General features: G+C 38.9%; 11 protein-coding genes across 15 annotated transcripts; 4 read left to right on the top strand and 7 right to left on the bottom strand.

Moving 5' to 3' along the window:
* Window positions 1-1,980: 1,980 nt before the first annotated feature.
* On the bottom strand, window positions 1,981-9,659 carry LOC6645198 (girdin). 4 transcript variants are annotated; one of them, XM_023177399.2, is made up of 13 exons: window positions 9,496-9,659; window positions 9,348-9,411; window positions 8,942-9,283; window positions 7,676-8,427; window positions 7,324-7,602; window positions 5,172-7,209; window positions 4,874-5,112; window positions 4,731-4,806; window positions 4,495-4,658; window positions 4,064-4,168; window positions 3,366-3,785; window positions 2,132-2,163; window positions 1,981-2,030 (listed from the first exon to the last, which is right to left on the bottom strand). In XM_023177399.2, exons 3-13 carry the CDS (start codon window positions 9,014-9,016, stop codon window positions 1,999-2,001), a joined length of 4,212 nt encoding a protein of 1,403 aa, XP_023033167.2. In that variant the 5' UTR covers window positions 9,017-9,283; window positions 9,348-9,411; window positions 9,496-9,659; the 3' UTR covers window positions 1,981-1,998. The 4 variants fall into 4 exon arrangements, with proteins under 4 accessions (XP_023033167.2, XP_023033166.2, XP_002068283.3 ...); XM_023177398.2 differs by lacking the exon at window positions 2,132-2,163 and having other exon boundaries at window positions 2,012-2,030; window positions 4,064-4,171; XM_023177400.2 differs by lacking the exons at window positions 1,981-2,030; window positions 2,132-2,163 and having other exon boundaries at window positions 3,693-3,785; window positions 4,104-4,171.
* Window positions 9,660-10,104: 445 nt separating this feature from the next.
* LOC6645197 lies at window positions 10,105-11,015 on the top strand. The gene is made up of 3 exons (XM_002068246.2): window positions 10,105-10,628; window positions 10,704-10,873; window positions 10,988-11,015. Exons 1-2 carry the CDS (start codon window positions 10,105-10,107, stop codon window positions 10,846-10,848), a joined length of 669 nt encoding a protein of 222 aa, XP_002068282.1. The 3' UTR covers window positions 10,849-10,873; window positions 10,988-11,015.
* On the bottom strand, window positions 10,669-11,827 carry LOC6645196. Its single transcript, XM_002068245.4, has 2 exons — window positions 11,184-11,827; window positions 10,669-11,125 (listed from the first exon to the last, which is right to left on the bottom strand). The coding sequence occupies exons 1-2, from the start codon at window positions 11,825-11,827 to the stop codon at window positions 10,984-10,986; spliced, it is 786 nt and encodes a 261-aa protein (XP_002068281.2). The 3' UTR covers window positions 10,669-10,983.
* A 373-nt stretch (window positions 11,828-12,200) lies between these two features.
* Window positions 12,201-13,604, bottom strand: LOC6645195 (spermine oxidase). Its single transcript, XM_002068244.1, has one exon. The coding sequence runs from the start codon at window positions 13,602-13,604 to the stop codon at window positions 12,201-12,203; it is 1,404 nt and encodes a 467-aa protein (XP_002068280.1).
* A 315-nt stretch (window positions 13,605-13,919) lies between these two features.
* LOC6645194 (folliculin) lies at window positions 13,920-15,888 on the top strand. 2 transcript variants are annotated; one of them, XM_023177401.2, is made up of 4 exons: window positions 13,921-14,438; window positions 14,497-15,391; window positions 15,450-15,552; window positions 15,625-15,888. In XM_023177401.2, exons 1-4 carry the CDS (start codon window positions 14,085-14,087, stop codon window positions 15,743-15,745), a joined length of 1,473 nt encoding a protein of 490 aa, XP_023033169.1. In that variant the 5' UTR covers window positions 13,921-14,084; the 3' UTR covers window positions 15,746-15,888. The 2 variants fall into 2 exon arrangements, with proteins under 2 accessions (XP_046867784.1, XP_023033169.1); XM_047011828.1 differs by lacking the exon at window positions 15,450-15,552 and having other exon boundaries at window positions 13,920-14,438; window positions 15,625-15,690.
* A 442-nt stretch (window positions 15,889-16,330) lies between these two features.
* On the bottom strand, window positions 16,331-17,341 carry LOC6645193 (60S ribosomal protein L18). The gene is made up of 3 exons (XM_002068242.3): window positions 17,288-17,341; window positions 17,061-17,147; window positions 16,331-16,968 (listed from the first exon to the last, which is right to left on the bottom strand). Exons 1-3 carry the CDS (start codon window positions 17,288-17,290, stop codon window positions 16,492-16,494), a joined length of 567 nt encoding a protein of 188 aa, XP_002068278.1. The 5' UTR covers window positions 17,291-17,341; the 3' UTR covers window positions 16,331-16,491.
* A 428-nt stretch (window positions 17,342-17,769) lies between these two features.
* Window positions 17,770-18,613, top strand: LOC6645192 (39S ribosomal protein L50, mitochondrial). The gene is made up of 2 exons (XM_002068241.3): window positions 17,770-18,040; window positions 18,103-18,613. The coding sequence occupies exons 1-2, from the start codon at window positions 17,919-17,921 to the stop codon at window positions 18,536-18,538; spliced, it is 558 nt and encodes a 185-aa protein (XP_002068277.1). The 5' UTR covers window positions 17,770-17,918; the 3' UTR covers window positions 18,539-18,613.
* A 4-nt stretch (window positions 18,614-18,617) lies between these two features.
* LOC6645191 (nuclear receptor coactivator 5) lies at window positions 18,618-19,993 on the bottom strand. The gene is made up of 2 exons (XM_002068240.4): window positions 19,423-19,993; window positions 18,618-19,352 (listed from the first exon to the last, which is right to left on the bottom strand). Exons 1-2 carry the CDS (start codon window positions 19,866-19,868, stop codon window positions 18,683-18,685), a joined length of 1,116 nt encoding a protein of 371 aa, XP_002068276.1. The 5' UTR covers window positions 19,869-19,993; the 3' UTR covers window positions 18,618-18,682.
* A 56-nt stretch (window positions 19,994-20,049) lies between these two features.
* LOC6645243 (meiotic recombination protein P22) lies at window positions 20,050-21,593 on the top strand. Its single transcript, XM_002068239.4, has one exon. The coding sequence runs from the start codon at window positions 20,205-20,207 to the stop codon at window positions 21,285-21,287; it is 1,083 nt and encodes a 360-aa protein (XP_002068275.2). The 5' UTR covers window positions 20,050-20,204; the 3' UTR covers window positions 21,288-21,593.
* Window positions 21,594-21,625: 32 nt separating this feature from the next.
* On the bottom strand, window positions 21,626-26,027 carry LOC6645242 (cell division cycle protein 27 homolog). The gene is made up of 3 exons (XM_002068238.4): window positions 25,408-26,027; window positions 25,231-25,306; window positions 21,626-24,684 (listed from the first exon to the last, which is right to left on the bottom strand). Exons 1-3 carry the CDS (start codon window positions 25,429-25,431, stop codon window positions 22,127-22,129), a joined length of 2,658 nt encoding a protein of 885 aa, XP_002068274.1. The 5' UTR covers window positions 25,432-26,027; the 3' UTR covers window positions 21,626-22,126.
* Window positions 26,028-26,694: 667 nt separating this feature from the next.
* Window positions 26,695-27,753, bottom strand: LOC6645241 (mediator of RNA polymerase II transcription subunit 4). Its single transcript, XM_002068237.4, has 2 exons — window positions 27,390-27,753; window positions 26,695-27,322 (listed from the first exon to the last, which is right to left on the bottom strand). The coding sequence occupies exons 1-2, from the start codon at window positions 27,624-27,626 to the stop codon at window positions 26,756-26,758; spliced, it is 804 nt and encodes a 267-aa protein (XP_002068273.1). The 5' UTR covers window positions 27,627-27,753; the 3' UTR covers window positions 26,695-26,755.
* Window positions 27,754-27,775: the final 22 nt, after the last annotated feature.

The raw sequence follows: 27,775 nt of genomic DNA, 5'->3' as shown, positions 1-27,775 counted from the left end.
TTGAAAGTGTATGTATATTTACGTGGTGCATGTTGGATCGTCTTCGTTTTTAAAGAGTGTAACTTTTGTGACGGCTGCACATGAGGCTTCTGCATCCCAAGCTGCCGCTGTTGTTGTTGAGGGTTCAGGAGTAGTAGTGGTAGTAGTAGTAGAAGTTGTAGTAGGTTTAGGAGTAGTTGTCGTAGGTTCAGGGGTAGTAGTAGTAGGTTGAGGAGTAGTTGTCGTAGCTTTCTGAGTAGTAGTAGTAGTAGGTTCAGGCGTAGTAGTAGTAGTAGGTATAATCGGTTCTGCAGTAGTCGATGTTAAGTCCTCAGTAGTGGATTCCTCAGTAGTAGAACTGGATTCTTCAGTGGTCGATGTTAATTCCTCAGTAGTAGATGTAGGTTCGTCAGTTGAAGAAAAATCGGCAGGTGTTGTTTCTGTGATTGAGTCTTCACCTGACTTACAAACTGGATCTCCTTTAATACAAGTGTATGTGTCATCCGTGCAGTATGTATTCGGTGGACACTGGACGAAATTATTTGTTGGTAAGCCTGTATTGAAATAAAAAGAGAGTTTTTATATATATGTATATAGCTATGTTAAAAAAAAAAATAGGAATAAAAGTTCAATCAGCATCGTACGCTCGTTATTTCTTATTTCTTCCAAGTTTTTTCGTTGTTTTTGGGCTTTTTAATAAAAAAGTTTGTTTGCAGAAAAAAGGTGAATTTGTGGTAAAAAGATGGGACAAAACAACTTATTATTTAAATTTTGAATAACAAAAAGTTATTGCAAATATTCAAAAATTTCATTTTAAGGAGTAAAATAAAGTAGAAATATCAGTTGTTTCGAAATACAGTTGATAAAGCATTACAATACCATTGCACCGGTATTAGTGTAAAAAATAAAATCAAAAAATGAGCCAACATGTGGTGGCCAACAACTTAAAATGAGGTAACTAAAAGAGAGTCAGGTTATCGCAAAACTGGAGACTCTAATTAAAATCAGTCTCTCAATAGGAATACAGTTCTTCGAATAAAACTTATAGAGCAGAAGACCTAGAAAGCTTTTTCTGTGATTAAAAAAGCATCAGAACTCAAGAGTAAGTTGTTAAAATTTTCGCCGGTATTAATAGAAACATTTGTATTTTTTAGAGTACGTTCTATTGATTATTATCTCCGTTCATCAAACCTAGAGTACACATTGAAACACGAAATGTTGGAGTATGATCATGCCTTCCTATGCTTGAATCATAAGATTTATGTCACCGTTGGTGAAACTGCGTATGGACAAATAATCAAAGGTAACGAGCTACCATTTAGAATTTCCGGCAATTTCTGACCGATTTCAACCAGATATATCTAAAAAATTTTGGCTAATTCGCAAACACACGATTTTTCAAGAATTTTCATATTTTTTTAAATTAAATACTCAAAAAAGGGTATATTATTTTTGGTCCGAAATGTGCAGCGCATATAACGATGCATCTCGGACCACATCAAGAATATATATATTCTTGATCAGGCTTGTCTGTCCGTTTGGATCAACGCAAACTCCTTCAATTTAGTAGAAACTAAGCCGCTGAAATTTTGGAAGGAAGCTTCTATATACTTTAGACATTGTAGATATCACAGTTGGAACAATTGAACCACTATATCATGTAGCTCCCAAAAGTCAAAATCACTTTTGCCTGCTTATTATACGTTTATCTCCAAAGTCTAAAAATCTATAGCTTTGGCAATTTTGATTAAAATCAAATATGTGTGTTATATAACTATCATAGATCACAGATCCAGCCTTGAAGGCGTTGTTATGAAGAAATTTTAGATAAAATATTTTTCAGCTTTGACACGTGTGGGTTAGGAAAGATTAACAAAAACTTCCTCTGTATACATATTTAAAATTTTAAACTAAAGCTGAAATAAATGTAGCAGAGAACTTGGTGCATACTCACCAAACATGCAGATGGAATAGGCAGTTTCATTATGACAGGCCACGTTATTGGCACTTTGGCAAACATCACATAAGGCTGACAACTGGGTTGCCAAAATCTTAAGAAGTAAAAAATGAAATGATAGATTGGGTCAGGTTAGTTAGCCAATTTGAGAGTACTTGGATCCTTAGATAGTGTTGAGATCCTTTCGATAATTACCAATGTTATGACCAGTTTCAGCAGCCACATTGCTTGTCAATTAAAAATGATGAGCATATTGTGAAAGTTTCTCCTTTTATACAGTAATAAAGTCAAATAATATTATCTAAACACTAAATTTTTATCTAGACGAATTTGTTTTTGACAACGCCTTGTTGGAATTTACGGTAATAGTTGTCTTTTTATATACTTGCAGACAATTTGTCTGTTTTTATTGCGTTCAATAAATTATTATACGTATGTATGTGTACGTGTTTATAAATATGGTAAAATATCTATGAGTTATGCACAAAAATATGAAGGCAACATAGGAATACATATGGTGTGTAAGTATATTCGAGTTTATCAATTTATCAAAGTTATTAGGCAGCGACTTAAGCATCAAAGTTTTTAGGCAGCGATATAGACATCATTAATACATAATAGGAATTTTGAAATAGATGTTAACAATTACAAGAATAAATTAATTTCAATTGGTACGATCGTGGCGTACTTTTTGACCTTGCTTTCTTTATCAATTAGAAAACAGATTATAATCAGTGGCGCAACTTTCTATACAATCTGAGGCGCGGTATTCGAACAAGAATTAATATTCTAACCATCATGTCATAAAATAACACATACAAACATTAAGTATTCCAAAAATCATACGTTTTTTTCCATTTTTTAAAAGGTAAAGTTGATAGCAATGATTAGAGAGCTCATTAATTAATATTATTTACAGTTGCACAATTTTAAAAAAGCATATAAAAGTTCATCCTGCTCAATATAAATGGGATGGATAATTAAAATAAATACGATATTCACTAACATAACATAATATCGCTTCTTTAAGGTTCACCACTGATCATTACACGTTTTTCATTTGGGATATCAACAATTTCATGACATTATTGGTATAAAGTTGTATACTTACTATTTAAGTTAATCGATTATGCTTTTGCTTAGTCTCTTCGATACCTTTTTGGAGTTTTCACTTACTAATCTAGATTTCTAAATCTACGGTATTATAAACTATATATAAATGGTAAAACATTTCATCTTAAGGCAAAAATCATAGCTAGTTTAAGAAGCACTTTACACTAAGGCATTGACAGATAAATTCGTTATTTTTTAAAACAAAAAAAAATACTTTGTCAGCAAATGCATTACAAAATTCGAAAATGTTTGTGTTTGGACGTATACTGTATAATGATTATCGTAATATTATCTTTAAACGCAACCATATTCATACCAGATGCTATTATTTTTATCCTCATTGCGTTTCCGCAATGACTTGTCATCTTGTCCACTGACGCTGCCGCCACCACTCGGTTGCAGCAAAGGACTATGGTCATTTGCCGTGGATTCTCCAGCGATGCTGGTATTAATGCGATTGTACATGAGAAACGTCGATGGTCCGGGACTGCTAGTTTGGCCGGCAGTGCTGTTGCCTTCAATGTGGCCGGATTTCTGGGGCGTTTGGGGTTCGGCAGTATTATTGTTGCTGTTACTGGGTGTTGGCGTTGTTGTTCCACTGCCGCCGCTGCCAGAGGGTGCAGTCGCCGCGGATTGACTTGCTGTGGCTTGCTCATCAATTAAATACACAGTACGGCGTGATCCGGCAGTGCCCAGAGTTAAACTGCTGCCCGTCACATCGGGCGGCTCGAGACTTCTGAAAAATAAATTCACAAATTAACTACAATTTTTGAATTAATTTAAATTCTGATTAATAAAAGTGATCCGAAGGCTTCCAGAAAATCACATTATTTTATAAAAATCTTAATCTTTGATTAGTGAACAATTCTGGAAACTTACGGGCCACTCCTGCACAACATTTGACAACATAGAGTTTTAAGGAAAAGGTTTACATCACATTCTTTTTGTTTTTTCTTTTCTTTTTTCATTTTTTAAAGGGAAAAATTTTGTTAAACATTTCACAACAGCTCATACCCGTGCACACTATTTCTACGTGAGCTAGATAAATCCGTACGTTTCTGTGCCTGTAGACTACTGCGCACTTGCCCACCACGTTGCATGGGATTATCCAGTAAGTCCCTACTAGCATGTAATACATAAACAGAGTGTTGTAGAGTGTCGGTTCGTGTGGTGCATAGTGGTTGGAGATTGTGTGTATGTGTGGTGTGTGCGTATACATGAAAATAGAACAAGAACAACATTCACCGTAAACCGTATTTTTACAATTTTTTTTTTTCTTTGGCAGTTCCAAAAATTAAAAATAATCCAGCCAATAATTTAAACCAAAGCCAAAATTACGAATAATTCCAATTGGCAATGACCAATAATTGGAATTACGTATTTGAAATTCTTATGAAACTGGAAAATACAGTGTTAATTGTATTCAATTTCAATTATTGACTTACCGCTGCAAGCTTTGACGCAAAGGAATATTCCTTTGCAACAGGTGAGTATCCGAGGATATTGAGAGAGGCTCTTCATTGCTATTATCCGAATCATTGCCGCCCGATTCAGAGCCAATGACAAACTGAGAGCTGGCACGAGCATCATCTACCCATGATCGCCGATTCTATAGCAGAAATATAAAATATACATATAAATGTAATTGTCAAATTGTGTGTTGTTACGTGTCTCAACCTACACGACTTGGCACTTTGTTCATCAAATCGGAGCTAGCCTTTTTCACACGTCTAACTAGGCTGCTGGCAAATGGTTTCCTGCACCAAATGGAAAACAGTATTAGATAAATTGTGATAAATTTACAATATGAAATTTGCATATTACTTTTTTTGGACAGTGGTCTCCGATTTTTTATAGTGCTCCATGATCTTCTCTTCGAGTTTTTCTTTTTGCCTTTTCAGGCTATGCACACGTTCCGCATAGTTCTTTTCCTCCTCGTGGAAGTGCTTTTTATCCTCGAGTGACATGGCCAACAATTCTTGATATTGTGAAAGCAATTGTGACGTATTATCCATTAAAGCCTTTCGTTCCGAATCCAATTCAGCATTGTTTTGTATGAGCATCTAAAAATGAAGAAACCAGTTTAAGATACTATACGAAATGAATTTATCAGAGTACTCACGTCACATTTCTGTTGAACTTTAGTGTATTCGATTTGTAAGAGTCTTACTTGGTCGGATTTAGAATTAAGTTCGCCACTTAATTCCGTATTCTGCAATTTAAGACCACTGTGCTCCATGCGTATCATTTTATACTGTTCCTGTATATTTTTATACTCATTCTTAAACCGATCACTGGTGGCAAATAGATTACGAAAATCATCAGTTAGCTTGGAGTGTTCCGTTCGTAGGATGGACAAATCCTCGCTGCATGTTTTCAAGCTGTTATTTTGCGAGCTCAACTCTTCAATACGCTGTTCGAGAGAAGCTAAATTTTCACGTGTCTCCCTCAGTTCCTGTCGTAGATCCCTGACAGCAGCCTTGAGCTGTTCTTTATCTTTGTTTAGGGATTCATATTCCGCTGATAGCTGATCGTGAAGACACTGCAATGTGACCTGATCCTGCATAGCATGTTTGTGCTCTTGTTGCAACGAATCAATATCCTTTAGAAGAGAATCCTTTTCAGCAGCTAATTGCGAATTTGCCAACTGTAAAGCGACATGTTGGGTATTTAAGGAAGTGATTTGTGATCCTAGAGTTGCTATATCTACACTTAGACGAGCATTTTCGGTCTGCAGTTCTCCGTACGAGTCCTTTAGACGCAAAATTTCTGAAGAGTCACGATTGGGCTTATGTTCAAAACTTAATTCCTGCGATTGAGGTTGGCCAATTACCAAGTCAATATTTTTTTCCACAGTGAAAATCTCCTGGCGGTGGCAAAGGACACACATATCCGACTTAAGGCCGCCCTCTTCTTGTTCTCTTTCACGATTAACAGTTAACATTATCTCCCTAACAGTTTTAAAGGTCTCTGGATTGCGAACTAGCTTTTCTACTACTTGCTCCACATCCAAGCCTTCGCCCTGGCCCTCATCTTGACTAAGACCTAACTGCTCAAGGTTGTGTTTCACCTTCTTGCTAACCAAAGTACCAGTAACTAGATCATTTCTCAAAGTTGTAATCATTTCCTGATCGATCACTCTCTGGCTGGATAATTCTTGATTGATTTTTTCCAATTCCATTAGCTTTTGGTGCTCTTGCTCTGAATCTTCAACCAGTTTGGTTAACCTGCACAGTTCATTCGATTTTATTTCCAAGCAATTGAGTGTTTCGTCTAATTCCACAGATTTTTGTTCAGTGCTTTCTTTCAGCTTTCCCACCTCCTTCAATAAACTCAAGTTCTCCCGTTCTTGGGTGGCCACTTGCAGCTCAATCTCATATAGCTTTTGCTTGCACTCCTCATATTGTTGGGATTTCTCTTTTTGTAAGTCCAGTTCTTTGGACTTGGTTTCCACTAATCTTTCTAAATCTTCAGCTCTTCTTTGGATGCTTTCGTTTAATGTTTGGAAACGTAACTTTTCCTTTGTTAGGGTCTCCACTTGTTGCTCTGAATCTGCTAACTTTTGACGATCCAGATCACGCTCGAGACTCTGACGATCATAACTTTTTTGGCGGCTATCGACGGCATCCTGCAATTTTTTATTCTCTTCCAGGGCATTTTTAAATACACCCTCCAGTTCCACATTCTGTTGGGTAAGTCTCAGTATGTTTTCCTGCATTTGTTCTAATTTCAGGGATAACTTCTTTTTGTCCTTCTCCAGCTCCAACATTTTGCTAGTCGATTCATGGAAACTGCTCTCTTTCAGTTGCTCTAAGGCGGCCATTAGACGACGATTCTCAAGCTCTAATTTTAGAACACGTGTTTGTGCATTGTTGGTTAACTGCTCGGACAGGCTATTATCCCCGGAATTGCAATCATCTTCTTCATTGTCAGAGAACGACTTATCAACATCCTGTGTCATCGTTGATGAATTAAGATTCTTGGCTACCAACTGCAATTGAGCATTTTCCTCAAGAAGCTCTTCCAACTTGGAGCGATCTACATCCCGCTCCAGAGCCATATCATTGAGCTTCTGTTTATATTTCATAATCTCCGATTCTAAGGTAATGGCATGCTCGGAACGCTTCCGATAACGCTGCAGCTGCTCTTCAAGCATTTCTCTAAAAATAAAATGGAAACGATGACATTACAGAGACAAAAAACAACCGAAACACATTAAAAATTTGATTTGCTTCGGCTACAATTATAGTTTGTAAATAGTTATTGGCACTTACTTGGATTCCAGAAGCACACGATTATCCTCACGCAATTCTTCTACCCGTGACTTGTAAAAGTCGGAATCGCCAAGTTTTTCGCGATATTTTTGGACCTCAATCTCTAAGCGATCGGCACGTTCCCCTCGTTCTCGCAAAATGTCTACCTCATCGCGATAAGCAGCTGCTCGTTTAGCTTCGGCAAACCATTCCTGACTTTCTAGGCGTAGCTTATCGAAACGTACTTTTTTTGCATCCAGTTCCTCACGCAACTCAAGAAGATTCTCCGATTTTTCCTCACTAAAACCAAAAAAAAAAGGATAAACATGTTAGTATTGCAGTTTTTTCATACTTAGATGTGGGTGCTACTTACAGCTCCTGCCTTAGTTTACGGTTTTTCGACCTCAAGTCGGCACATTCAACAGCGAGATGGTTACTTTCCGAATTTGAGGAAGAGGAGGGGGTTGAAGTAGCAGTACCACTGCTAGAGGGTGAACTAACACCTACTCCGCCCACAACCTGACCACATTCACCCACTCCACCTGTTTCACTGGAATTTAGTTCGGGTTCCACGCAAACCATTTCAATCCATTTTAAATACATATGATCTCGCTCCTTAGTTAGACGCAAAATATGCCCATACATGTGCTCCGGTGTTAGGCGCTCCAGAGAATCCTCAGTAAGAACCAGACTATGGCTATCGGTCACTTGTTTAATAAGAGCCACTATGGCATGTTGCGTTTCTACATCCAACTCTTTAATACGAGCTATGAACAGTTCCTTGTTCGGACACTGGACGGCCGCTCCGAGAAGCAGTGTGAGCAGCGTTTTCATTTGCTCTAGTCCCTGCTTACTCTCCGGATACGAACCGAGTGTAAAAGCATCGGGAAGCACCAAAATGGTCTGGCCGAGTTCCTCTTCAAACAGAGATTTCAAATTTCTCACAATGCATTCGAAATTCTTGGCTCTCGCCTTGCTGAGTGCCTGACCAGTTACATCGTTCAGCTCAGTTGGATTATTTTGAGGCTCCGGATCAATTTGTAGCCAAACACTGTGAATGATCAAACCATCTAGTAGAGAAGTGTAACCGGCTAACATCTCAGCTCGAGGCAGGCACGACTCCAGCTGTATGTGCGTGTGCGTGTGTGTGTGCAGATGTAGGGAAAACAAGAGAGAAAGATAATAAGAATTAGCAAATGACAAACCAAAACTGTGAATAATATCTACACAGGGGCGTATTAAGTAATGCGCGAGGGCAAATGACACGCATTTTAAAAGTATATATGGTTAAAAATTTAGCTAGGTAGATTTTAAAAGCTGGTTGTAACACCAATCTTTTTCAACTGTTAAAGAACAGGTAGAATTTGATTAAAATAATTCCTCACGTAATTTCTGATAGTATTCAATCCGCTACTTGTTTTTTTTTTTTTTTGTGGTTGGTTTCTAAATATATTACCACAAAAATTGGTTGCCTGCCGTCGTGTCATAAACCGCCCGTGATGCATAAAAGTCGGACTGACACTTAAAGCCAGCCAAGTTACAATGACCTTGGCTGTTGCCGAGACAAAGGTTGAGCCGCTGCTGCCGTTGTTTATTGAACACTTGAAATTGTTTATGCATAAAGCATAAATTCACTCACCCAAGATACAAGTGCTCCATTTATGAATTCATCAATTTCCATTGGCGTTGCCGTGGTGGTAGTAGTGCTAGCCATTGTTGTTGTTGATGTTGTTGTTGGTGCTGCTGCTGCTGATGCTTAGACGTATGTGAGAATATACTTATGTGTGTGTGTGCGTATGTATGTAGTGCGTACTGCACCTGTCCTGTCCCCCTACGTGTGGTTGCTGGATGCCAACCTGCTTGTATTTTCAGAGCAGTTTTTATTGAAACAAACTACCTTATTTACAGCCTCTTAAACATTGCGAATTGTTCATTGAAATGGAAAATGGATTAATCGGATTCGGGGGCATTTGTCTAGCACCTGAAAGAAATTCGAAAAATTATGAATGGTTACATTGTTAAACAAGCGCAAACGGAGGACCAACCTGAAACAAAAGCACCGTAGCCCGGTAGAAATCATCGTATCCCACTGTCTAATGCTATGTATAACTAGAAAAGCAAAAACATGTTCATTTGTAACACCAACACACGCACACAAACATACAAATGCGTTATTGTGACGACGCGACTCACCGAACACACACAATGAATGAAATGTAAATGCAAATTTTCAGATAAACTAACAGACACACTTAATTACAACATTAAAAGGCACGCATTGACAGTTGACGCGTCGAAAATTACTTAAACATTGCTTAGTTAAAAAAAAAAAATTACAGCAGCACAATTGGCCAATAATATTAGAGATGAACAAAAAGGCGACACATTTTACTAGGTGAACTCGACTGCGATAATTATCGCACTACTTATCGATAACTCTCGCAAATAGTCAATTAAGCGCGTTATTCAAATCCGTAAATGTTTTACAACTTTACAAAAACTTTAAATTGTATTCATTTTTTAACCGCTCATCATTAAAAAACGTTTAATTTAAGTACACTTAAAATAAAGATACTAATTTTTCAATAAAATGTGATATATGAATGATCCATTACTTTACTTTCTGAAAATATTATTGTTTTTAAATTTCTTGCTCTTTTGCTGTCTACTACAATGATTTTTATAACCCAATTTGCGTGATAATTCTTTAATCAAATATTTACTGAGATCGGTACTAGATTGAACTTCTCTTAGAACGCATTCTTAAACAGTACGTCAAAGCTGTCAGACGACTTTCCAACAATGAAGACGGTACAACTTTGGTTTCTCCAACTGATTTCTTTCTGCGGCTTAATTGAAGCCTCTTCTGATGCCTTAGTCCCCAAGGAATCCAATCTCACAGACTATGTGTTGGCTCGCCAGAAACGACATCAATTGATCTATGAGAATGGTGGCACTATACGATTAGTTGTTGGTCCAGTTATGGCAACCCAATTGGAGGATCCCGGTGTCACTTGGCGTAGTTTGGTTTATTATTATACGCTTCACTTTGGAGGATACACTCTGCCTTCAGCTCCTTTATATCCGTGGGACAAGTGGGAAACGATTTATGCTCGTTCATTACAAAAACAAATTCAGCAATTGGATTCAATGCCGGAAGATGACACCAGAGTATTTGCCTATGCAGCTTTGGAAAGATATATGGACCAGGTCAGTGATGGAGTGCAAGGCCGAGGCCATGAATGCCTGATGCGAAATATTTGTGAGAATGCACAGATCCATCAGCATGTGGGCATCATGGCTGAATTGGTGAATATTTTATTAACGTAAGTTGTTAAATATTGTAAAGAAAACGAATCCAGTCTAATGGATTTTCTTTTTTTTTATTGTATTATGTTTAGTCCTGGCAAAGCTCTTTTGGATGAGGATTATAAAGAGGCATACGCAGCAGGCTTGGGTGGCGTTGATTGTTTAATTCAATTTAAGAAATGCCCGAGAGGAGCAAGCATTCTAGATGAGTTTATTATAGACGCGAACGATGTTTAAAAAGGTCCACCCAATTGCGACATTGGTAAAATATATTCGCAATATTTACTCCGTATTTATTAACTTTGTGTTTTTTTTCATTTTTTTTTTTTGTTAAGCAACAATTTGAACTGTTAAGCAATCTTTTTTACTCTTTCAGTTATTCTCAACTACTAAGAATTCATCCAAAAAGTTTAGGCCACGAGGACAGGCATCATATTGAGTCAAACAATTGACTCCCCCACGTCCGGCTGTATGGGCATCATGATATGCTATATCCAGATCTGCTTTTCCTGGACTAAAATTAATTTGCTGTCAAAAATAATTTTCTTAATTTATTATGATCTGGGACTCACCTTAAGACAATGTTTAGAATTTCGGAAAATATACCCACATGATGATGAATTTGAGCATTTTCGCATATAGAACGTAAAAGACATGGCCTTCCAATGGACATGTCGTCATTTCTTCGACCTATATACTCTTCCAGGGCGTTATAGACCAAAAGACGAGCATCATCGGCATATTTCACTTTGCCACTGGCCGTTTGGATCTCAATATTCCGTCTCATCTGGTTGAGAGACCTAGCAAAAGTTGATTCCCATTTATCCCAGGGCCAAATCGGTGAGGTGGGCATTGAATAAGTACCACCTTGAAGAGTATACGATAGCACACAGGAACGAAAGGACACATGATCTCCCAATGGTATCGGCATTGATGGACCAATACTGAACTTGATCGAACCACTATTCTGGAAGATCAACCATCGCCTCTGGCGGTGCAATAGGAATTCAGTAATATTCTGGCCAAAAATTGATACAGCCATCATACTAAAGACAATCGCTAGACTTAAAACCAGACCAAGTCGAGTGCCAAACATCTTAGTCGCGTTGATCTTCAAAGACTGATTTTCTTTGGTGTAGGTGTAATCTAAGTGAGCCATCAGCATCAGCTCATCGTTAATGCGATGACAAGTGGAAATTTTGAGGGACACAAACATTTGAACAGCCAATTAGCAAGAACAAGAATATCGAAGTATACGAAGATCAAAATGCTCAGTTTGACTTTTCTATTTGCACACGTGAGGGGAAGATTTCGATCTTTATTGGATTTTTGGGACGATCTCCTGCACTTTCCACACGTTCCTCCTACTCCCCAGTCCTTGCATTAATGTTATTTGTTTAAAACTTACGAACTGGGCATTGAAGCGGCCGATCATAAAAATAACTTATCGCTCATCATAATTGATTGAAAAGCATGACAAACGTTTTAACATTATATAGGAAACGAAAAGCAATGAACCAAACCAAAATATATTTTGCCACCAGAGAAGGTCTAGTGTAAGATTGAATTTTTAATTATGCAAATAAAAGTCAATCTAAGTATAAGTCATTAAGGCGATTTGCTTCACGCCAACCAGCCTCAATAGCTCCATGGACAGTGGAATAATGATTGCGGCTGGTAGCTTCACCAGCAAACAGCACTTTAAGATTCCCATCCAAGCCCGAAAGGGGTTCTTCCAAGTCCCAGGGACCCGTGGCCAATTGATCAGCGAAAGTTGTACGAAAACTGTAACTTCCACGGAAATTCGTATTCGAATGCCATTGTGTGCGGACAATCCGTTGCGGGTGGGGTATATCAAAGCTAAGAAATTTTTGGAAAAGCCACTGCAGAGCTTCAAGAATTTCGGCTTCCTGAAGAGTCTCCATATAACGGCCATGTTCACCACCAATCCAAATTTGAAGAATACGTGGCTGATTGAGTACTCGATGGCAACCGCTTATGCCCTCCAGCCAAAACCTTTTTGACTGACGTAGTTCTTGCAGATCTTCCTCTAGCCAAAGGGAATAGAAACCTATAAAGGAATCGGGTAATGAGAGAAATTCCAAATAGATTTTGTCCACAGTGCCCAATTTTAAGCCTTGTATGGCTTGCAATTTAGAACAAGGCAAAGGTGGATGAAACAGATCCTTATGACAATACTTAAGGACCCCCAAGGACATGGTACAAATGACATAATCGGCCAGGAACGTCTCCTCATTTGTTGTATGAACCCTTATCTCATCCACCGAAGGTTCCCAATTTATTTTATTAATTTTCTTATTTAGCAGGAGTCGTTCCCCGATCACACCCAGATCATTTATATTCTCGGGGTCTGCTTTCATTAGAAGTTGTAGGAATCTGTAGAATCCCTTGTCATGCCAATGGATCAACTGATCGCCATCACATGGCTTATATTCCAAATGTGTTCGTCCCGAAACTTCATCCAGGTTATCAGATCCGACTAAAGAACTTTGCGATCTCTTAAAGCATTCCAAAATCTCTTGGGCTAGTTTGGGATCCTTAAGTTGATCTGCTCCCCTGCAATAATTTTCGGCCAAACATTGCCCCACCGAACCCTTATACTCCTCAGTCTCCTTTGGTAGAGAATTTGTTAGAAATCTCTTTAAAGCTGAAGCCTCTTCATCGTTTACAATTTCCTTGTCGGAACGTATATTTTTGACATCTTTAAAATAATTTCCCGTGCCGTCAGTTAGATTCGTGTTCTTTACTAGTGAGTAGACGGCATTATCTTGTTCACCATGGCACCATTGAGCTCCCAGATCTACCACATTATCAGCAAATGGCAGGGTTTGAATCCGTCCTCCTACCCGACTCTCTGCCTCCAGAAGTAGAACGTTTCTAAATCCTTTTTCTAAGAGTCGTGTGGCTGCCGCTATTCCTGAAGCGCCTGCTCCTACAATTACTATCCGAACAGATTTTCTAGTCTTTCCCATGATGCTAACGATCAAACAATCCAAGAGTCACTGGTCGCCAGTGAATATTGTTCAAGTCTTATAATTTTGTGTTACAAGGAAAACTGAATTCAGTCATATCTAAACCGCAAACAGATCAGATTACCACTGTCATATGGGTTAGGTATTGTGTCAGTTAATATTGCAAAATTCTTACGGGCTAAAAACAAAACTTGTTTTTTTCTGGTTCCATTATTTTAGCCGTTATTTTTTTGTTTTTGATATCTGGCAGGGGAACGTGAGTATTTATAACCGATTAATCGATTAATTCACTTTGAAACTCTGCAAATCATATGACTGACTGTTTGGAAAACAAAAAGTTTCATAGTGGTTATTTTGCAAAATGCTGTTTTTGCAAAAACAATAACAGCGAAATTTGTGTGGCTCCTGTTGATTCCACTAAATACTGCAGTTATTGCCTTGCCTAACTAGACATATCCTTTCAAATAAAATCAAACCCCAATGAATGCCGTGATAGCTCTTTGTCATTTCTGCGAGGCCCATGGCCCCTGCGCCTTATTCTGCACTCAAACCCTGCGAGACACGAAAATCGACGATTTGCAGCTCGAGCAGCAGCAGCAACAACAAACAAAATTGACATGCTCAGCCTGCAATTCGATGGGACGGCACAACTTCAATGCCATCTACAGCACCGATACGGAAAGTGGAGCCACATTTATGAGCACACGAGTCCCAGTGTTACCCGAAGTGTTCACTCTGGTCAATCAGGCAGCTGTTCTGAGTCTCAGCAATGAAATAGATACCAACAAAGCCCTTCCACAGCAGCAACAGAATCAAAAAACAACAACCGGCCAGGTAAGGATTGTTTAATATCGCAAGTGAACGCGAATATTCATGAGATCTGAAATTGCAGACAACAACCAAGGATAAGGACGGTGAATTTGTATTTTTTGGCGATTCGACCCGCGGGCATATACTAAGTCATAAGTTTCGTGTAAGCGATCTAAAGGCTCGAGGATCCTTTCAGCTTTTTTCCATTATAGTTTTAATGAAGGATAAATATTTTCTATTAAATACAAAACCATTTCTGGCCGAACACCTAAAGAAAGTGTCATCGGAGTTGCAAGCGGGCGCCTTAAGAACCAAAGAGGCCGAGGAAATCAACTATTCAACGGCTAGACAAAGGCGGCTTTCAGGCCAACAGTTTCTTACACACTCGTATCGCTCCTTACCGGAACTTACGGGGGAGGATAATATATTTCCCCAATTACATTCACATTTTGCCTGGCTTTTGCTGGCTGGTTCGCGTTTCCTTACCGAACATGTAACGTTTGGTAATCTGCCCTGGCTGCCACCGCAAAGCAGTGGTCGTCCACCAGCACAGAGACTGACATATAACAGCTCAACGTTGCCTATGATTCAGAAATATGAAGAGTCCATAGATGATCCCGAGCAGGAGGAGTTCTTCTCTTTGCGTCATTTGAAAAAAGTTTTACGCAAGGAGGAATTCGCTATGGTTTGCTATTGTGCCTTAACCGGGATAAAGATAATTGTTCGAGGCTCCCCGGAACGCACATTTCGGTTTATGGTTTGCCTAAAGAAACTCTTGCCTGAAGCCATGCACAATCTCATACGTATCGATGCCCAGCATCAACACTCGATTAGCTCAGAATATAAAATTATATCCGTATCAAATGACATAGCAGTGCCCATAGCCAGTACTGGAGTATTTCGCATCGATTTTCTTGATCGGCATGTCAACGGTCATGAAGTTTCAGTCAAGTGGCCTGCTGAATTGCCTAGAAAATGTAAGTAACCCATTTAATAAAAAAAAAAAATCATGTATAAATAAATAATTTTATCCAGTGCCCGATCTCATGGTCAAGCTACTGAAGGCGGTTGAAGAAAAAATCTTTACTGAGCTGGTCCTAAACAAACAGACTAAAGTTTTAATTGAAGAGTGGAAGAAGTAGGTTACAATGAATCCCCTCCCTTCTCTTTCTTTCTTAAGTTTCCTAATATCCGTCTCTTTCTATTTCAGCAAAGTAATTTGCCTGAATCATGCCAAATCCTCCAGCGTGCAACTCAAATTAAAAAAGGTTTTGGGTGTACAACCGCAGGATCAGCCTTTGATCAATTATTGGAGCACACATTTGCATTGATCCTATACTAGGATTAAGGCACCTTTTTTTAATGTATTAATAATAGAATATCTTGTACATAATTATACTTTACTTTATGGTACGTGCCTACATAGATCTTGGTTGGTTCGTGTTTCGTATAATAAAATTATTTTTAATTGAAAGATGATTCCCCATTTTCCAATTTATTTACTGGAGCCCATATAACCCACTGGCGCCAGCAGACACAAATACTAACAAAAGTTCCTTGTAATACACCACGCAAGTTCTCCAATATAATTTTCAATTCCATGAACCTCACAGTTAAACGTATACTGAAGAGTTTTGTCGAAAACGAACTGTCGCCCACTGCAGATTCATAGATCCAGATTTATGACTTGTAATATATCATACATTCTTCTTGGCGAATTTGCAAATTGTGCAAACACACCGAATTCAATTGCTCTACACACACACACACAAACCACTTGTAATGGCAAAAAATGTTTTTTTACTGATGCCTAACCTTACCACGTGTATACGTGTTGTGGCTTTATCACATTATTCACAAAACAAAAATAAAAAAAAAACAAAATAAAAATATAGAATTCAATTGAGGGAAAGACATTTTTTACCATTTGGAACAAAAATTCTTTATTGCCGATGACGAAGTACGTCGCCATGGCGAATTTATATCCTTCGATCTCTGACAAATCAATATCTGTTATAACCAAAAAGTGACGACGACGTAAACGCTGCTCCTCCAATCATTCTTTTGCTGTTGCTGCTTACTTCTTGTAGCCACAGCTGGAGCGACGACCACGAGCACGTTCGAATTTACGTCCCTTGGAGCGGACATAGGGGCGAGTGTGCGAATGGGGTACACCGGGAGCCTTGCCGAAGTGCTTGTTGGCAGTGCGGGCGGTACGACGGCCCTGCAACAGCAATGTATTCTTTCCGGTTGGTGCGCGAAGAGCCAACTGATCGAATGTCAGGACTTCACCGCCAGCCTTCAAGATACGCTCGCGAGCGGTTTGGGTAACATGCAGAGCGCAAACAGTCAGCTTGGGGACCACCAACAAGCGGGCATCATCGGTCACTGTACCCACAACAACCACGGTAGATTCAGGCTGTTTGGCAGCCTTGAAGAAACGAGCGACACGCTGCAGAGATAGTGGTGGGCGATTGATTTTGCTCATAAACAAACGCTTCAGGATGATGCGGTTGAACTTCTTGTTGGTACGACGCTGCAGGAAGCGGTAAAGCTAAAAACATAGTGGAATGAAGAAAAACATCAGTTACAATCAGTTTTCAATAGCTTTGTTGGTTTCAACAATAATTTATTGATTATACTCACCTTGACCAGCAGACGCAGGTAAACATCCTGAGATTTGGGTTCGGTTCTGCGAACCTTACGATCGTACTTGTGGTTGATATCAATACCCTGTAAACAAAATATTATTATTAGCGAGTGTATCACATCGTTCCAATTAATCCATCCAGTTTGTTAGAAATTATTTGTAAAGATATTCACGATGTTTACAAATTAATTTTTCAGTTTTCGTTTTGTATCGCACTCCTTACCATTTCGCGACCGGAAAAAGAAAGAGATGAAGCAGTGTGACCGTACAATCTAAGTCAAAAAATCTTAGTCGATAGCTCTTATTGGAGTCACTATCGAATATATTTGTATGACCCGCACAACTAGATCCTATACTTGATCCAAATTTCACAAAATATGATGATAGGTTAGGCGAACATTATTAAGTAATATACTTATTTTTACTCTGAATTTTGATAAATAATCCAACAATATGCGCATATATTAGCACAAATTAAAATTTTTTTTGACTTCGACAAAGTAAGCATATATTAGCACAAATTAAAACATTTTTTAACTTCGACAAAGTAATGGGAAATTAAGAAGTTTTAGTTGAAACAATTGAAATTATATTTAGAGCTGTTAAATCAGTGTTTGCCTTTTAATTGTGTTTTCTGATTACAAGAACACAATTTATTTCGTATATATAATTTTTCCGATTGGTTTTAAAGAACCAGTTTAGTTCACCCGCATAGAAAACCAGTTAATTTGGTTCTTGAACCACACAATCCTATTGGCCAGACTGCCAGAGTTTCCGATGACATGTGCCATATGGCAACTCTAGTCGCAATACTATTACGGCACCTGCAACAAAAAACAGAAATAATTTAAAAAATGTTTAAACAAAACCAATTGCACTGTGTGCCCCGTTTAGTGAGATGCTTTGCCAGTAAACCTGCATCCAAACCTCAGAATGTGACCCTTGCAGCCGTTGGTGAATCAATTGCAGCAAAGGGGTAAATATGTCAAGTAGACTCCAGGTTTTCATAACTAAACGATTTCTTCAATTCTCTTGCAGTTTTCTGCGTCCACACAAGCCCTATGCACCACCTCCCAATGCTGGGGACATTGTCCGTTCTCTGGCCTCCACTTTGAAGCTAAGTGGAGACCAACACAAGTTTGGGGATCTTAAGAATAAATTTAAGTTTCTGTCGGCCTGTCAACAAGAATTTAACCATTCAGTGCCCAATTCACAAATTCATGAAATGGAGACCATATCCGATGTTATAGAATTTTATCAGAGATCTGTGGATACCACAGTGCCTTTGGATGCATTAAAACGCGCAGATTTACCCGAAAATTTGCATATACAATACGAATATGTGCGTTTCAATCCCGAAACCGATACGAAATTCAATGGGAAAACCGCTTTCCCAAAGAGCTCCACTTTAGTGACGGGTTTGAAATATCGTAAAAAGTACGATGGACATGAGGCTAAAAGATCATGGCCATAAGTTTGTTATTGGCTTAATTTTTAATATTTAAATCCAAATAAATTCTTAATAAATGTGTAAAAGTAGAAAACTTAAGTTATTTGTTTTATCGTTTAATTAAGGTAAAGTACATTACATTTTAAAAATTTACAGTGCATCTTGCATTTATACAAACTCTGCTACCGTATCGATGAGATCGCGTGTCCAAATGCTTTCCAGAGCGGACAAAACTCTGGCGTCCTTCAGCAAGGCCATAAAGCGTTGATCTTCCTTAACCGCTTCAATTGTTGGATACATTAGTTCGTAACTAATATCTGTTACAGCCGGCTTATTCATAATGCTAAGGATTTTCTTTTGTAGCTCAACCTCAGGATCCGGAGCCTTCAGCTTGGCCAAAGCATTTGCATCTCCCAACTCTCTCCTCATCTGCTCTTGACGTTTCGATTCCAAGTACTTAATAAGGCATTCATATTGTAAAGCAGTCAATGGATGATTGGCGCACAACATTTCAAGCAGTTTCCGTATTTGGTAAGGATGCCCTGGGACCTTGGTGGGCACAGCATCGCGCTGCTTCTTTAGTCGGAAATCTGTGGCTACCAAAGTGATGGCATCTTCTACGGGCATGTTACGATGCTCTGCTGGTACTCCATAAAGAATATGCACAGTTATGCTATTTAATGTCTCGTGTTGAGAAGTAACCAGCACGGCATAGAGACAACCACGTGAAGAGATATTGGCTAATACCTTGCCCAACATTACATCCTCGTTAGGAAATAGAACATCTACTCGCATACCCACTTTTCTCAAACGCTCTTCTACGTACTCCGCATATTTCCTTAAAAAGTAAGAATATTATTAATATTTGATCCCCTCTAAATGATATTAGTAAGTAACCGTCTACTTACGTGTTTTCCCGGTTCACCACTACAATCTCGCAGTCATTAATGACAGATCCACCTTCAGCCGCCTCCGCTGCTGACATTACTATCCCTCCCTGAATGGCCACTGGCGGCATCGGCATTTGGTTGGGCATTGCCATTGGCATCATATTATTCTTTGGCACTGGTGGCGGTTTAATGCTGGCATTCCGTACAGTCAAAACATTTGACTTAAAAGTGGAGCGGTTTAATGCAGTGGCCGCTTTATTGGCTATCTCCTCTGATTCGAACTGGACAAATCCGAAATTCTTTTGCACCACCGAGCCTAAAACATTACCATATGGTTGGCATATGCTTTCCAAATCCTTCCGTGTACAGATGGGAATATTGCCCAGGAATATGCGATTCTTTTTCAAAGCCGGATCTTTAGCTATATTGTATCCCGATGGTTCAGGCTCACGAGTAGTCTCCATTGAATCGGAATCAAAAATTTGCTGGTAATTATTTTGACACGTGCGATTCGGAGAATTTTTATCTGCTTTTGAAAATAAAAAACAAACTAAAATCCTTTTAATGATTTTGCCTGGTGTGACCAGGCAGAGCCAAAAAGAAACTTCACTTCGTGAGTATTGGAGAATAGGGGGAAAAACTATTTCAAAAATAGTGGCGGTGAAATGTTGGCATGCAGCCCTAGTCCGAGAAGCTGGCAGCACTCTTTTGAATATTTGGCTGCTTTTTAACTACCATTAGTTTTCCATGGCCCGAGAAAATTTCATATACTATATCATTCTAAATATATATTTGGAAGTATGTATAATAGCGACACAAGCACATACTGCTCTGAGGCAGAGCTCACCGTCAACCTTGGAGAATGCAGCCAACAGTTGCAGCTACGCAGATCGGAACGGTTAATGTTAAAGGAAAACGTTTCTGTGGTTCAAAAAGAACGTTCTCCGCAATTGTTTGAAGATACGGAATCCGAAATTAGCCAGCTAACTTGTGCCCAAATGATAAATACCACAGAGGATTCTGAAGTAACAAAAATTAGTCAAGGCCTATCTCCTGCCAAATCCAAGGATGAAGTGACGAAAATTGTTCACCTACGTCAGGGAAAGATACTTAAGCGATCATTTGAAGCGACTATGGAGGACGAAATGATGATGCCACCAGTAAAGTGCAAAGCAGCAAGTTTCACCCAAGTTCCCACGAAGCGGCAAAGCTCAAATCCCAGAACTAGAGGCCGTCTGCCTCGGAAAAAAACACTGCCAAAGCACCCACGGCTATCCCAAAGTCAGCCAAGACGTGGTCGTTCAAGAAAGGAAAATCCTTCAGAACCAGCGCCGTCTCAATCACAAACGATTTTGACCCAGCCCAAACAAAACCAAAACCAATTAGAGTTATCCCAAGATATTTCCGATCAGCCAGCGCAACAGGCGACATTACAATACAACAACTCGTCCACTCAGCCTTCAACTCCATCGAAGCTACCTACTCAATATCCAGCGCATTTCATACACCAATTACCACCTTCACAAGAGTCTAGCCATGATAGTGTGTTGACACCCGAACCAACCCAACCAGCAAACGATATGGTGCCATCACCCTATTTGGATTCACTAAGCTCCTGCAGTTCCTCTTCACTATGTGATTCCGTAGCCAGAATATTTGGCACCAAGGATGTTAACCAAGTCCTAAAGATGGAATGTCCACGTAAAATTTTCTTATTGGACGACCATTTGCCAGCCATGGCCATGATGCTTGATGTAGAGCTAGATCGTTTACGTTCAGTAATTGACATTACTCAAAAATTGACACACGAGCAGCTAGTGCTTTGGCCACAGATCCACCAACGACTACCATCTAGTGGTGATTTATCATCAACTCAAACATGAATATCGAAACTGTTTACAATTTTTTTGAATGATTGAAGGAATTGCAAAATTCTCTAAAGACTTTACACCCAAATCAAAATGTTCAAACTGATATTAAACATACTATATATCTGTAATCTGAGCTGGTTTCCTTCAACATTTTTCATTTTCTATAAGTTTATAAAATTTTAAACTGCGTCAATGAAAGAAATTTTACTACTTAACACGGTAGAGAGATACAAAAAGTCGACAAAGATACTAATTTATGCCTTATTGAAACATTGATCTTTTGTTTTGTTTAAGAAAATAAAGAGGATAAATATTTGAGTTTTTTGTTTTTTTAAATTTGATTAATTCTGTATATTATTTGTTTTTCTTGTTGATGTTGTTGTTGGTGTGGCCCATGGCCCAGATCATCATAAATTTTAGCTGAGTGAACTTTTCTAATGTCCTATTTCTGCCATATTTTATTCTTTTCTGTGATACCTCAACTTAAAATTTAAAAGTGTTGCCATCAGTTTTTCGTGTATAGTATTTTAAAGGTAATTTATAATTGTTGTTGCTGTTGCTTAGAGTTTTGTTTATGTTTTTCTTTTGCTGTTGTTGTATTTTAAATTACTAATTCTAAAAGTTATCTAGACATTTTTGTTTAATTATTAATTATACTTCATTCATTTTAATTGGTTTCATCAACATCTTTCTCTCCACACAAATCTCGATTTCCTTTTGTTTTTATCTTTTGTTGTTTTTGTGTTTTCCTTTCGTTTTTTTTTTTTTTGTTTTGTTAATTTCTGTATATACAACCACAGGACTTGTCTCTCTCTCCCTCTCAATTCTATGCGTGTGCTCTCGGATTCGTTTTAATAGTCACTATCATAGCTAACATCCTGCTGAGCCTGCGTTGAGTCATCGGAACGCTCTGAAGTGGGCTCAAAGTCAACATCCAAAGTGTTTGTATCATTGGCAGATGAAGTGGCCGGACAACAGCTGGGATGTGCCATTGAATCGAAGGCATCTTTGATTTGGTTATTGGCACCCTTGGGATCTAAATCGGTGGCCCAACTGAAATGCATTAGGGCCAAATCCATATTACCAAGAGTCTTATGTATTTTGCCAATAAGATAGAAAACCACCGATTCCTTCGGTACAATCTCTTTAAGCTCTTCGAGTTCACGCAAGGCTTCTTGATATTTGCCCAATGAGAAATAAATGGAGCCCCGATGAAATCTAGCCAATGGATTCTTTGGATCTAATGTGGCTGCTGTATTGAGAGTTTGCAGTGCCAAGTCCTTCTTTTGCATAAAAAATTGCATGGCCCCGATGTGTACGAGGATAACAGAATTCTGTGGATTAATCTTCAGTGCCTTTATATAATGCAATTCGGCTAGCTCATATTTCTCCTGCTTGGAATAGATGGTACCAATGCCACACCAGGCATTATAATGTCTTGGATCTCGTACAACAGCCGAACGGAAATAATCCATGGCTTTATCAAATTCTTCCGTAAGGACCAATTCATGGCCGAGGAGAGTGTAACTATAAACGAAATCGGGATCAATTTGGACAGCGCGTTTTAAAAATTTAATGGCTGTTTCATGCTCCTTGTGCAGGGAGAAACAATTTCCAGAAACGCACCAGGTAATGGGATTACGTTTATCCTGATTGATTAAATCCTGTGCCAAGGCAGAGAGTTCTACTTCTCGCTGTAAATGCCATAGCGATGTGGAATAGATTTCCATATAATCCAAACGATAAGGATCCATCTCGTGTATTTGTCGAAATATTGAGATAGCTGACTCATAATCCCTTTGCTCGTAGAATGCCTGACCAATCAACGATTGCACCCAACTGGAGGATAAATGATGCTTTGGTATTGTTGTTTCCAAATGCTTAATGGATGCCTTACATCTATAATTGGAGAGAAGTTTATAGCCATCAGCCAAGTCTCTTAATAGGGACATAAGGCCATCTGCCGATTGCTTTTTAAGATTCAGCAATTGATGAGCCATCGTTTGGGCATTATTGAGGCTGTTGTTGAGCAACACTTTTGCCTCCTCCGTTGGATTTCTTGCATTATTGTTGTTATTATTGTTGTTATTATTATTAGATGCTATCGAGGAAGTGGTTATAGTCTCCACTTTCTCTTTTAGTTCATTATTCAAGCATATTTTGGGTATGCGATTTTTGGTTTTCCTCGGCGGTGATCGAGGCTGGACAAATTTATTATTAGTGAAATTGGTTGATTTGTTGTTCTCCTTAACCGATGAATAGGTGGAATTGCTGAAAAGTCGAGAGCTCCGTCTGACGGCATTATTGGGATTACCGGTAATGGGATTACCATTGGCCTGGCTAACATTATTATTAATGCTATTGTTGCTAATAGGCGTACGTGGAGTGATATTGCCAGCTTGGGTGAATACATTTGGCTTTACATCCTTGCGATTGATTATGCCGCCGCCTACTCCTCCACCAACCACACCAATTGTTTTGAGTTTTTTGCCCATTATTTTCGCATCTTGATTAACCTCGGAGAAAATCTGTGGCAGGGGTGAGCCATGATAGGAGGAATAGGAGTTGTCTCCGCCAGCACATGGACTGGTTAGAGGCATAATACCAAAACTGGGTGAAAAGGTGGATAGATATTTGATTTGCTTGCGAAAGGGTGTGACATCGTACTCTTGATTGTACCCAGACATTGGGGTATCTTCCAAAAGGCCAGTTCCTACTCCACCACTACCAGTACAACCTCTTAGCATGCCAATGGAGCTATTGAGATTAATGTTATTATTATTTAAATGATTTGGCGGCGTTTGAATTGGTTGCTGCTGATCTATGGGCGTATTCAATAAATAGTTGGTTAACTGCTCTTTATCGCAACTGGCTCCTCCTCCTCCTACTCCTCCTCCAACACCAATACTACCACCACCATTGACGCCATTGCTTCCAAAGATGACCATAGCATTGGCATTCGCTGTGCTTCCTTGACACGTATTGAACACATCTGTGCTTTGTATTTGAAATATTGAACCAACATCTGCATCCTGTCCCAGCAGGCACAGATCGGTAAATGCACTCCACATGAATGGATTCAACTTTAGCGTTCGTCTCAATGCCTGAACCGCTAATTTATGGCGTTCGGTTTGCATGCAAATTTGCGCCAACAGCTGATAAACAAAGCAGGCCAGTTCACCAAACTCCTTTTGCAAATCATCAAAATGTTTTGTATCCACATAGCCAGTGGTTATTAAAATACTTTCCGCATCAGCGTAATTCTTTAGCTCGAAGGCACATTTCGCCTGCAGGAAACGGCATTGTGGTGAACGGCGTGACTTCTCTTTGAGCAACCAATAGGCCTGATGAATGAGATTGGATCGAAAATAACTGGTGGCCAATAGAAAGATCGTTTCATCACTTTCAACTGCAATTGAAAAAGGAAATTCAAAGCATTATAGAGAGAAAATAAAAAGGACATGTATAAGAATTATCACACATTTCTCAATATCAATCACAAGGTATTCTTTTAGAGCAGACAAACTATTTACCACGTGGTAAAAATCGGATATGATAACGCATTTAACTCAAGCATAAGACTACATAAAAAAGGTTTCTAAGTTGCAGTAGCATATATATTTATCGTTCTTTTAGTACAGCTTCCCGGCTCAAACTATTCGTATCTTTTAGCTTTGAATAAAAAGCGTTCTCTGCCCTTACCACCTCTGTAGGTAAGTAAAACTGTTGCATTGCATTCGGCTGAGCATAAAATTGCGGCGACTAGCTAGAACGTTTCAGACGTTTCTAAAGCTTGCGGAACTCTTTTCCCGTTTTTTTCTTGCCTATGTTTCAGGATTGCTTCAGTGCAACTCGAAAAAAAAAACTAAAACAAAAACAGATCCATCGAATGGAGCAAAGCCGAAAGTTTTCAATTACAATTCCCCCTCATGTCAATGATGATTGACGTACTTACCTTCAGAGCATAGACGTTCGGAAAGGAAAATGGCATCCTTGAGGTCGTAATGGTTCAGACAATGCCATATGGCCGCCTATAGATGAGTGAAAGTGAAGGGAAAGAAAATGGAAAAGGGTAAATGACAGAGAAAGAGAGAGTTGCAAATTGTTTCCTTTAATTTTATTATCGATTTACCTGCACAGGTTCTTGTATCATCATTTTTGTTGTTTTTTTAAAATCCGATTGTGTGGGGCAGACAGGACAAGGGCGACGGTCGATTGGAAAAATTGTCGACCTAGTTATAAGTCCTTTCTTGGGTCGAACTCCCGATTGATGTCTTTTAATTTTGGTTTTTATAACAATTATAATTTAAACATGCATTGAAAATTTTTGATCATGCATTTCCCTCAGACAACAAATAGAAAAAGTGTCGTGTGGTCGTGGTCGAGGTGGGTACTCTCTATGCGTATGCTACGCGGGGTGCGGGTTTTAGGTGCCTGTCCCTGTGTCCACCCTCCTTCTTCTCCTTTTGCACTGCGACTTCGAATATGTTTTCTAATATTGCAAATGCTCTTGGAGTCGCCTCGGCATTTGCTTTTTCTTTCCACCAACACACGCACACACCAACACACACACACACACACGCACGCACTGCGGGACTCCGCGTCGTCTCTTCTGCTCACTTTATAAATTTGTCGTAACACTTTTTTATTTTTCAAGATACTTTGCACAAATAACGTTCACTTGTGTTGTTGCACCCACTAATCAACTACACTTTGGCGACATAATTAATGACTAAAACAAGTTTCATTTTTATTTAAAAAGGAAAAAAAAAATTAAAAAACTATGTTTGTTCGCGTTAATGTTAATTTTTTGTATAGTGGTGGGCCCAGCACACACATAAAAATTTATCGATATTATCGATACAACAATAGGGCTGCAGAAAAATAACTCGTTAAACAATTCAACCACTGAAATCAAACATTTCATCAACAAATAACTTACATTTTTAATACTATTATTAATTTCGACTTCACGTGAATTTTTTTAAATAGTTATAAAATCTACATTTAACATTTGGGCCGGCTACTGTTATCGATAAGTGTTTTAGGGATGCCAAATGAATGTCAAAAAATTTGTTGGTACCAGGAGCGTATTTACCTTCTTAACCTTCTTTACGTTAAAATAAATTTATTTCTCAAGATGTAAAAATGCCATTGAGGGCAATTTGGTTATTCATTAATATGGTTCCGCTTATCAATGTTAATTTTTAAAGATCGCTTGATATATCATTTGTTCAAAATTCTTATTGTTACACATAGATTGTATTCCAGAATTAATTAAATCAACTACATTACACAATTCCTATAGGAACAACTGGCAATATATAAATATCTGAATTTTAAAGTACCATGCTGTATATAAATTTGAACAATTTCACAAAAGCTGCTTGTGAGAGAGATAAATAAGCTGTATCAGAGTTTTTAGCTTATGAACTACTTATTTTTATTGTTAACTAAAGTTAAGCTACAAATTATCAGATTTATTGCGAATCACTTGAACTGGAACTCGAACTATCTGTGGACATTACTTCTACATCATCTTGAGCGCGTGTCTCCAATGCCACTGAACCGCCTGACGCGCCCATCATATGCAGTTCACCCAGATTCCAATTAAATTGATTTTGAAACGCGTTGGGTACCTCTCCACTGCCGCCGCCCCCGCTACTACCACCACCACCTCCGCCACTGCCGCTGCCGCTCCCACTACCACTCCCCAAACTACGCTGGTCAGTGGTTAAGCCACTATTTTGATGTGTCATGGGTCCACTACCATTGAGATTCTGCTCGGATTTGCCCAACAGTCCATTTCGCATCTCAATGTCTGTGGGATATGGTCGTCGTAGATCGCCAATGCACCATGTCAACGGAGCACTAACAGCGTTTGCCGAACTAATGCGATGGGCATATTTGATCAATTCCTCTGATGATACAGGTCGTTTGTTGGCCTGATTGATGCTAGCCAGTTTTTGCCGTGCCTGGAATATTGCCGTGGAAAGAATGAGTTCGGCATCTTTTAGAGACTTTTGTAGTTTTTGTATTTCCCGGTCCTACCATATGAAGAAAGTAGGAATTAGATTTTTGCCTGTACAGTTTGGGTTTCGGTTTAATACTTACGTGCACCTCCACTTTAGCTCTTAGTTTATCCATTGACTCTTCCACTTTGGCTTGCTCCTCGGCCAGTTCTAACATTTTGCGAAATTCCTCATCTTTGGAGACTAGCAGGTCTAACAAATCCACTAACTCGTTGCTAGATATTTTCTGATGTGCCTGCTCAATAAGCTCTTTGGCAATCATTTCGATGTCATCAATTAACAAAAGTAACCGCTCTTTTGTGCTCAAATGGAACGACATTTTATGCAAAAGTTTGTTGATTTGTTTTAGATTTGTTTATTTGCAACCAGGGCTGGAAGCATCGAGGCGCCGCTATAACCGATAACCGTGTCAAACAACAGAAACAAAAACCTTAATAGCACATAACACTGTGTAATTTTATTGTAGGG

This window comes from Drosophila willistoni (assembly GCF_018902025.1).
Source record: "Drosophila willistoni isolate 14030-0811.24 chromosome XR unlocalized genomic scaffold, UCI_dwil_1.1 Seg143, whole genome shotgun sequence".
In the NCBI taxonomy this organism is placed as follows: Eukaryota; Metazoa; Arthropoda; class Insecta; order Diptera; family Drosophilidae; genus Drosophila; species Drosophila willistoni.
This window is presented reverse-complemented; position numbering and strand designations above follow the sequence as displayed.

Coding starts and splice junctions, on each gene's coding strand:
- LOC6645196 (XM_002068245.4), bottom strand. CDS start 11,827: ATGTTTGTGTCCCTCAAAATTTCCACTTGTCATCGCATTAACGATGAG. Junction 11,126..11,183: donor ATTCTAAACATTGTCTTAAG/GTGAGTCCCAGA, acceptor AATTAATTTTAG/TCCAGGAAAAGCAGATCTGG.
- LOC6645241 (XM_002068237.4), bottom strand. CDS start 27,626: ATGTCGTTCCATTTGAGCACAAAAGAGCGGTTACTTTTGTTAATTGAT. Junction 27,323..27,389: donor GAGCTAAAGTGGAGGTGCAC/GTAAGTATTAAA, acceptor TTCATATGGTAG/GACCGGGAAATACAAAAACT.
- LOC6645195 (XM_002068244.1), bottom strand. CDS start 13,604: ATGGGAAAGACTAGAAAATCTGTTCGGATAGTAATTGTAGGAGCAGGC.
- LOC6645198 (XM_023177399.2), bottom strand. CDS start 9,016: ATGGCTAGCACTACTACCACCACGGCAACGCCAATGGAAATTGATGAA. Junction 8,428..8,941: donor ATGGAGCACTTGTATCTTGG/GTGAGTGAATTT, acceptor ACGCACATACAG/CTGGAGTCGTGCCTGCCTCG. Junction 4,169..4,494: donor TTGCGTCAAAGCTTGCAGCG/GTAAGTCAATAA, acceptor ACATGCTAGTAG/GGACTTACTGGATAATCCCA.
- LOC6645191 (XM_002068240.4), bottom strand. CDS start 19,868: ATGGAGACTACTCGTGAGCCTGAACCATCGGGATACAATATAGCTAAA. Junction 19,353..19,422: donor GTGGTGAACCGGGAAAACAC/GTAAGTAGACGG, acceptor TTACTTTTTAAG/GAAATATGCGGAGTACGTAG.
- LOC6645193 (XM_002068242.3), bottom strand. Junction 16,969..17,060: donor ACCTGCGTCTGCTGGTCAAG/GTGAGTATAATC, acceptor CTATGTTTTTAG/CTTTACCGCTTCCTGCAGCG.
- LOC6645192 (XM_002068241.3), top strand. CDS start 17,919: ATGTTTAAACAAAACCAATTGCACTGTGTGCCCCGTTTAGTGAGATGC. Junction 18,041..18,102: donor GAATCAATTGCAGCAAAGGG/GTAAATATGTCA, acceptor ATTCTCTTGCAG/TTTTCTGCGTCCACACAAGC.
- LOC6645197 (XM_002068246.2), top strand. CDS start 10,105: ATGAAGACGGTACAACTTTGGTTTCTCCAACTGATTTCTTTCTGCGGC. Junction 10,629..10,703: donor TTGGTGAATATTTTATTAAC/GTAAGTTGTTAA, acceptor TATTATGTTTAG/TCCTGGCAAAGCTCTTTTGG.
- LOC6645194 (XM_023177401.2), top strand. CDS start 14,085: ATGAATGCCGTGATAGCTCTTTGTCATTTCTGCGAGGCCCATGGCCCC. Junction 14,439..14,496: donor AAAAAACAACAACCGGCCAG/GTAAGGATTGTT, acceptor CTGAAATTGCAG/ACAACAACCAAGGATAAGGA. Junction 15,553..15,624: donor TTAATTGAAGAGTGGAAGAA/GTAGGTTACAAT, acceptor TTTCTATTTCAG/CAAAGTAATTTGCCTGAATC.
- LOC6645242 (XM_002068238.4), bottom strand. CDS start 25,431: ATGATGATACAAGAACCTGTGCAG. Junction 25,307..25,407: donor TGATACAAGAACCTGTGCAG/GTAAATCGATAA, acceptor ACTCATCTATAG/GCGGCCATATGGCATTGTCT. Junction 24,685..25,230: donor CGAACGTCTATGCTCTGAAG/GTAAGTACGTCA, acceptor TTTCAATTGCAG/TTGAAAGTGATGAAACGATC.
- LOC6645243 (XM_002068239.4), top strand. CDS start 20,205: ATGTATAATAGCGACACAAGCACATACTGCTCTGAGGCAGAGCTCACC.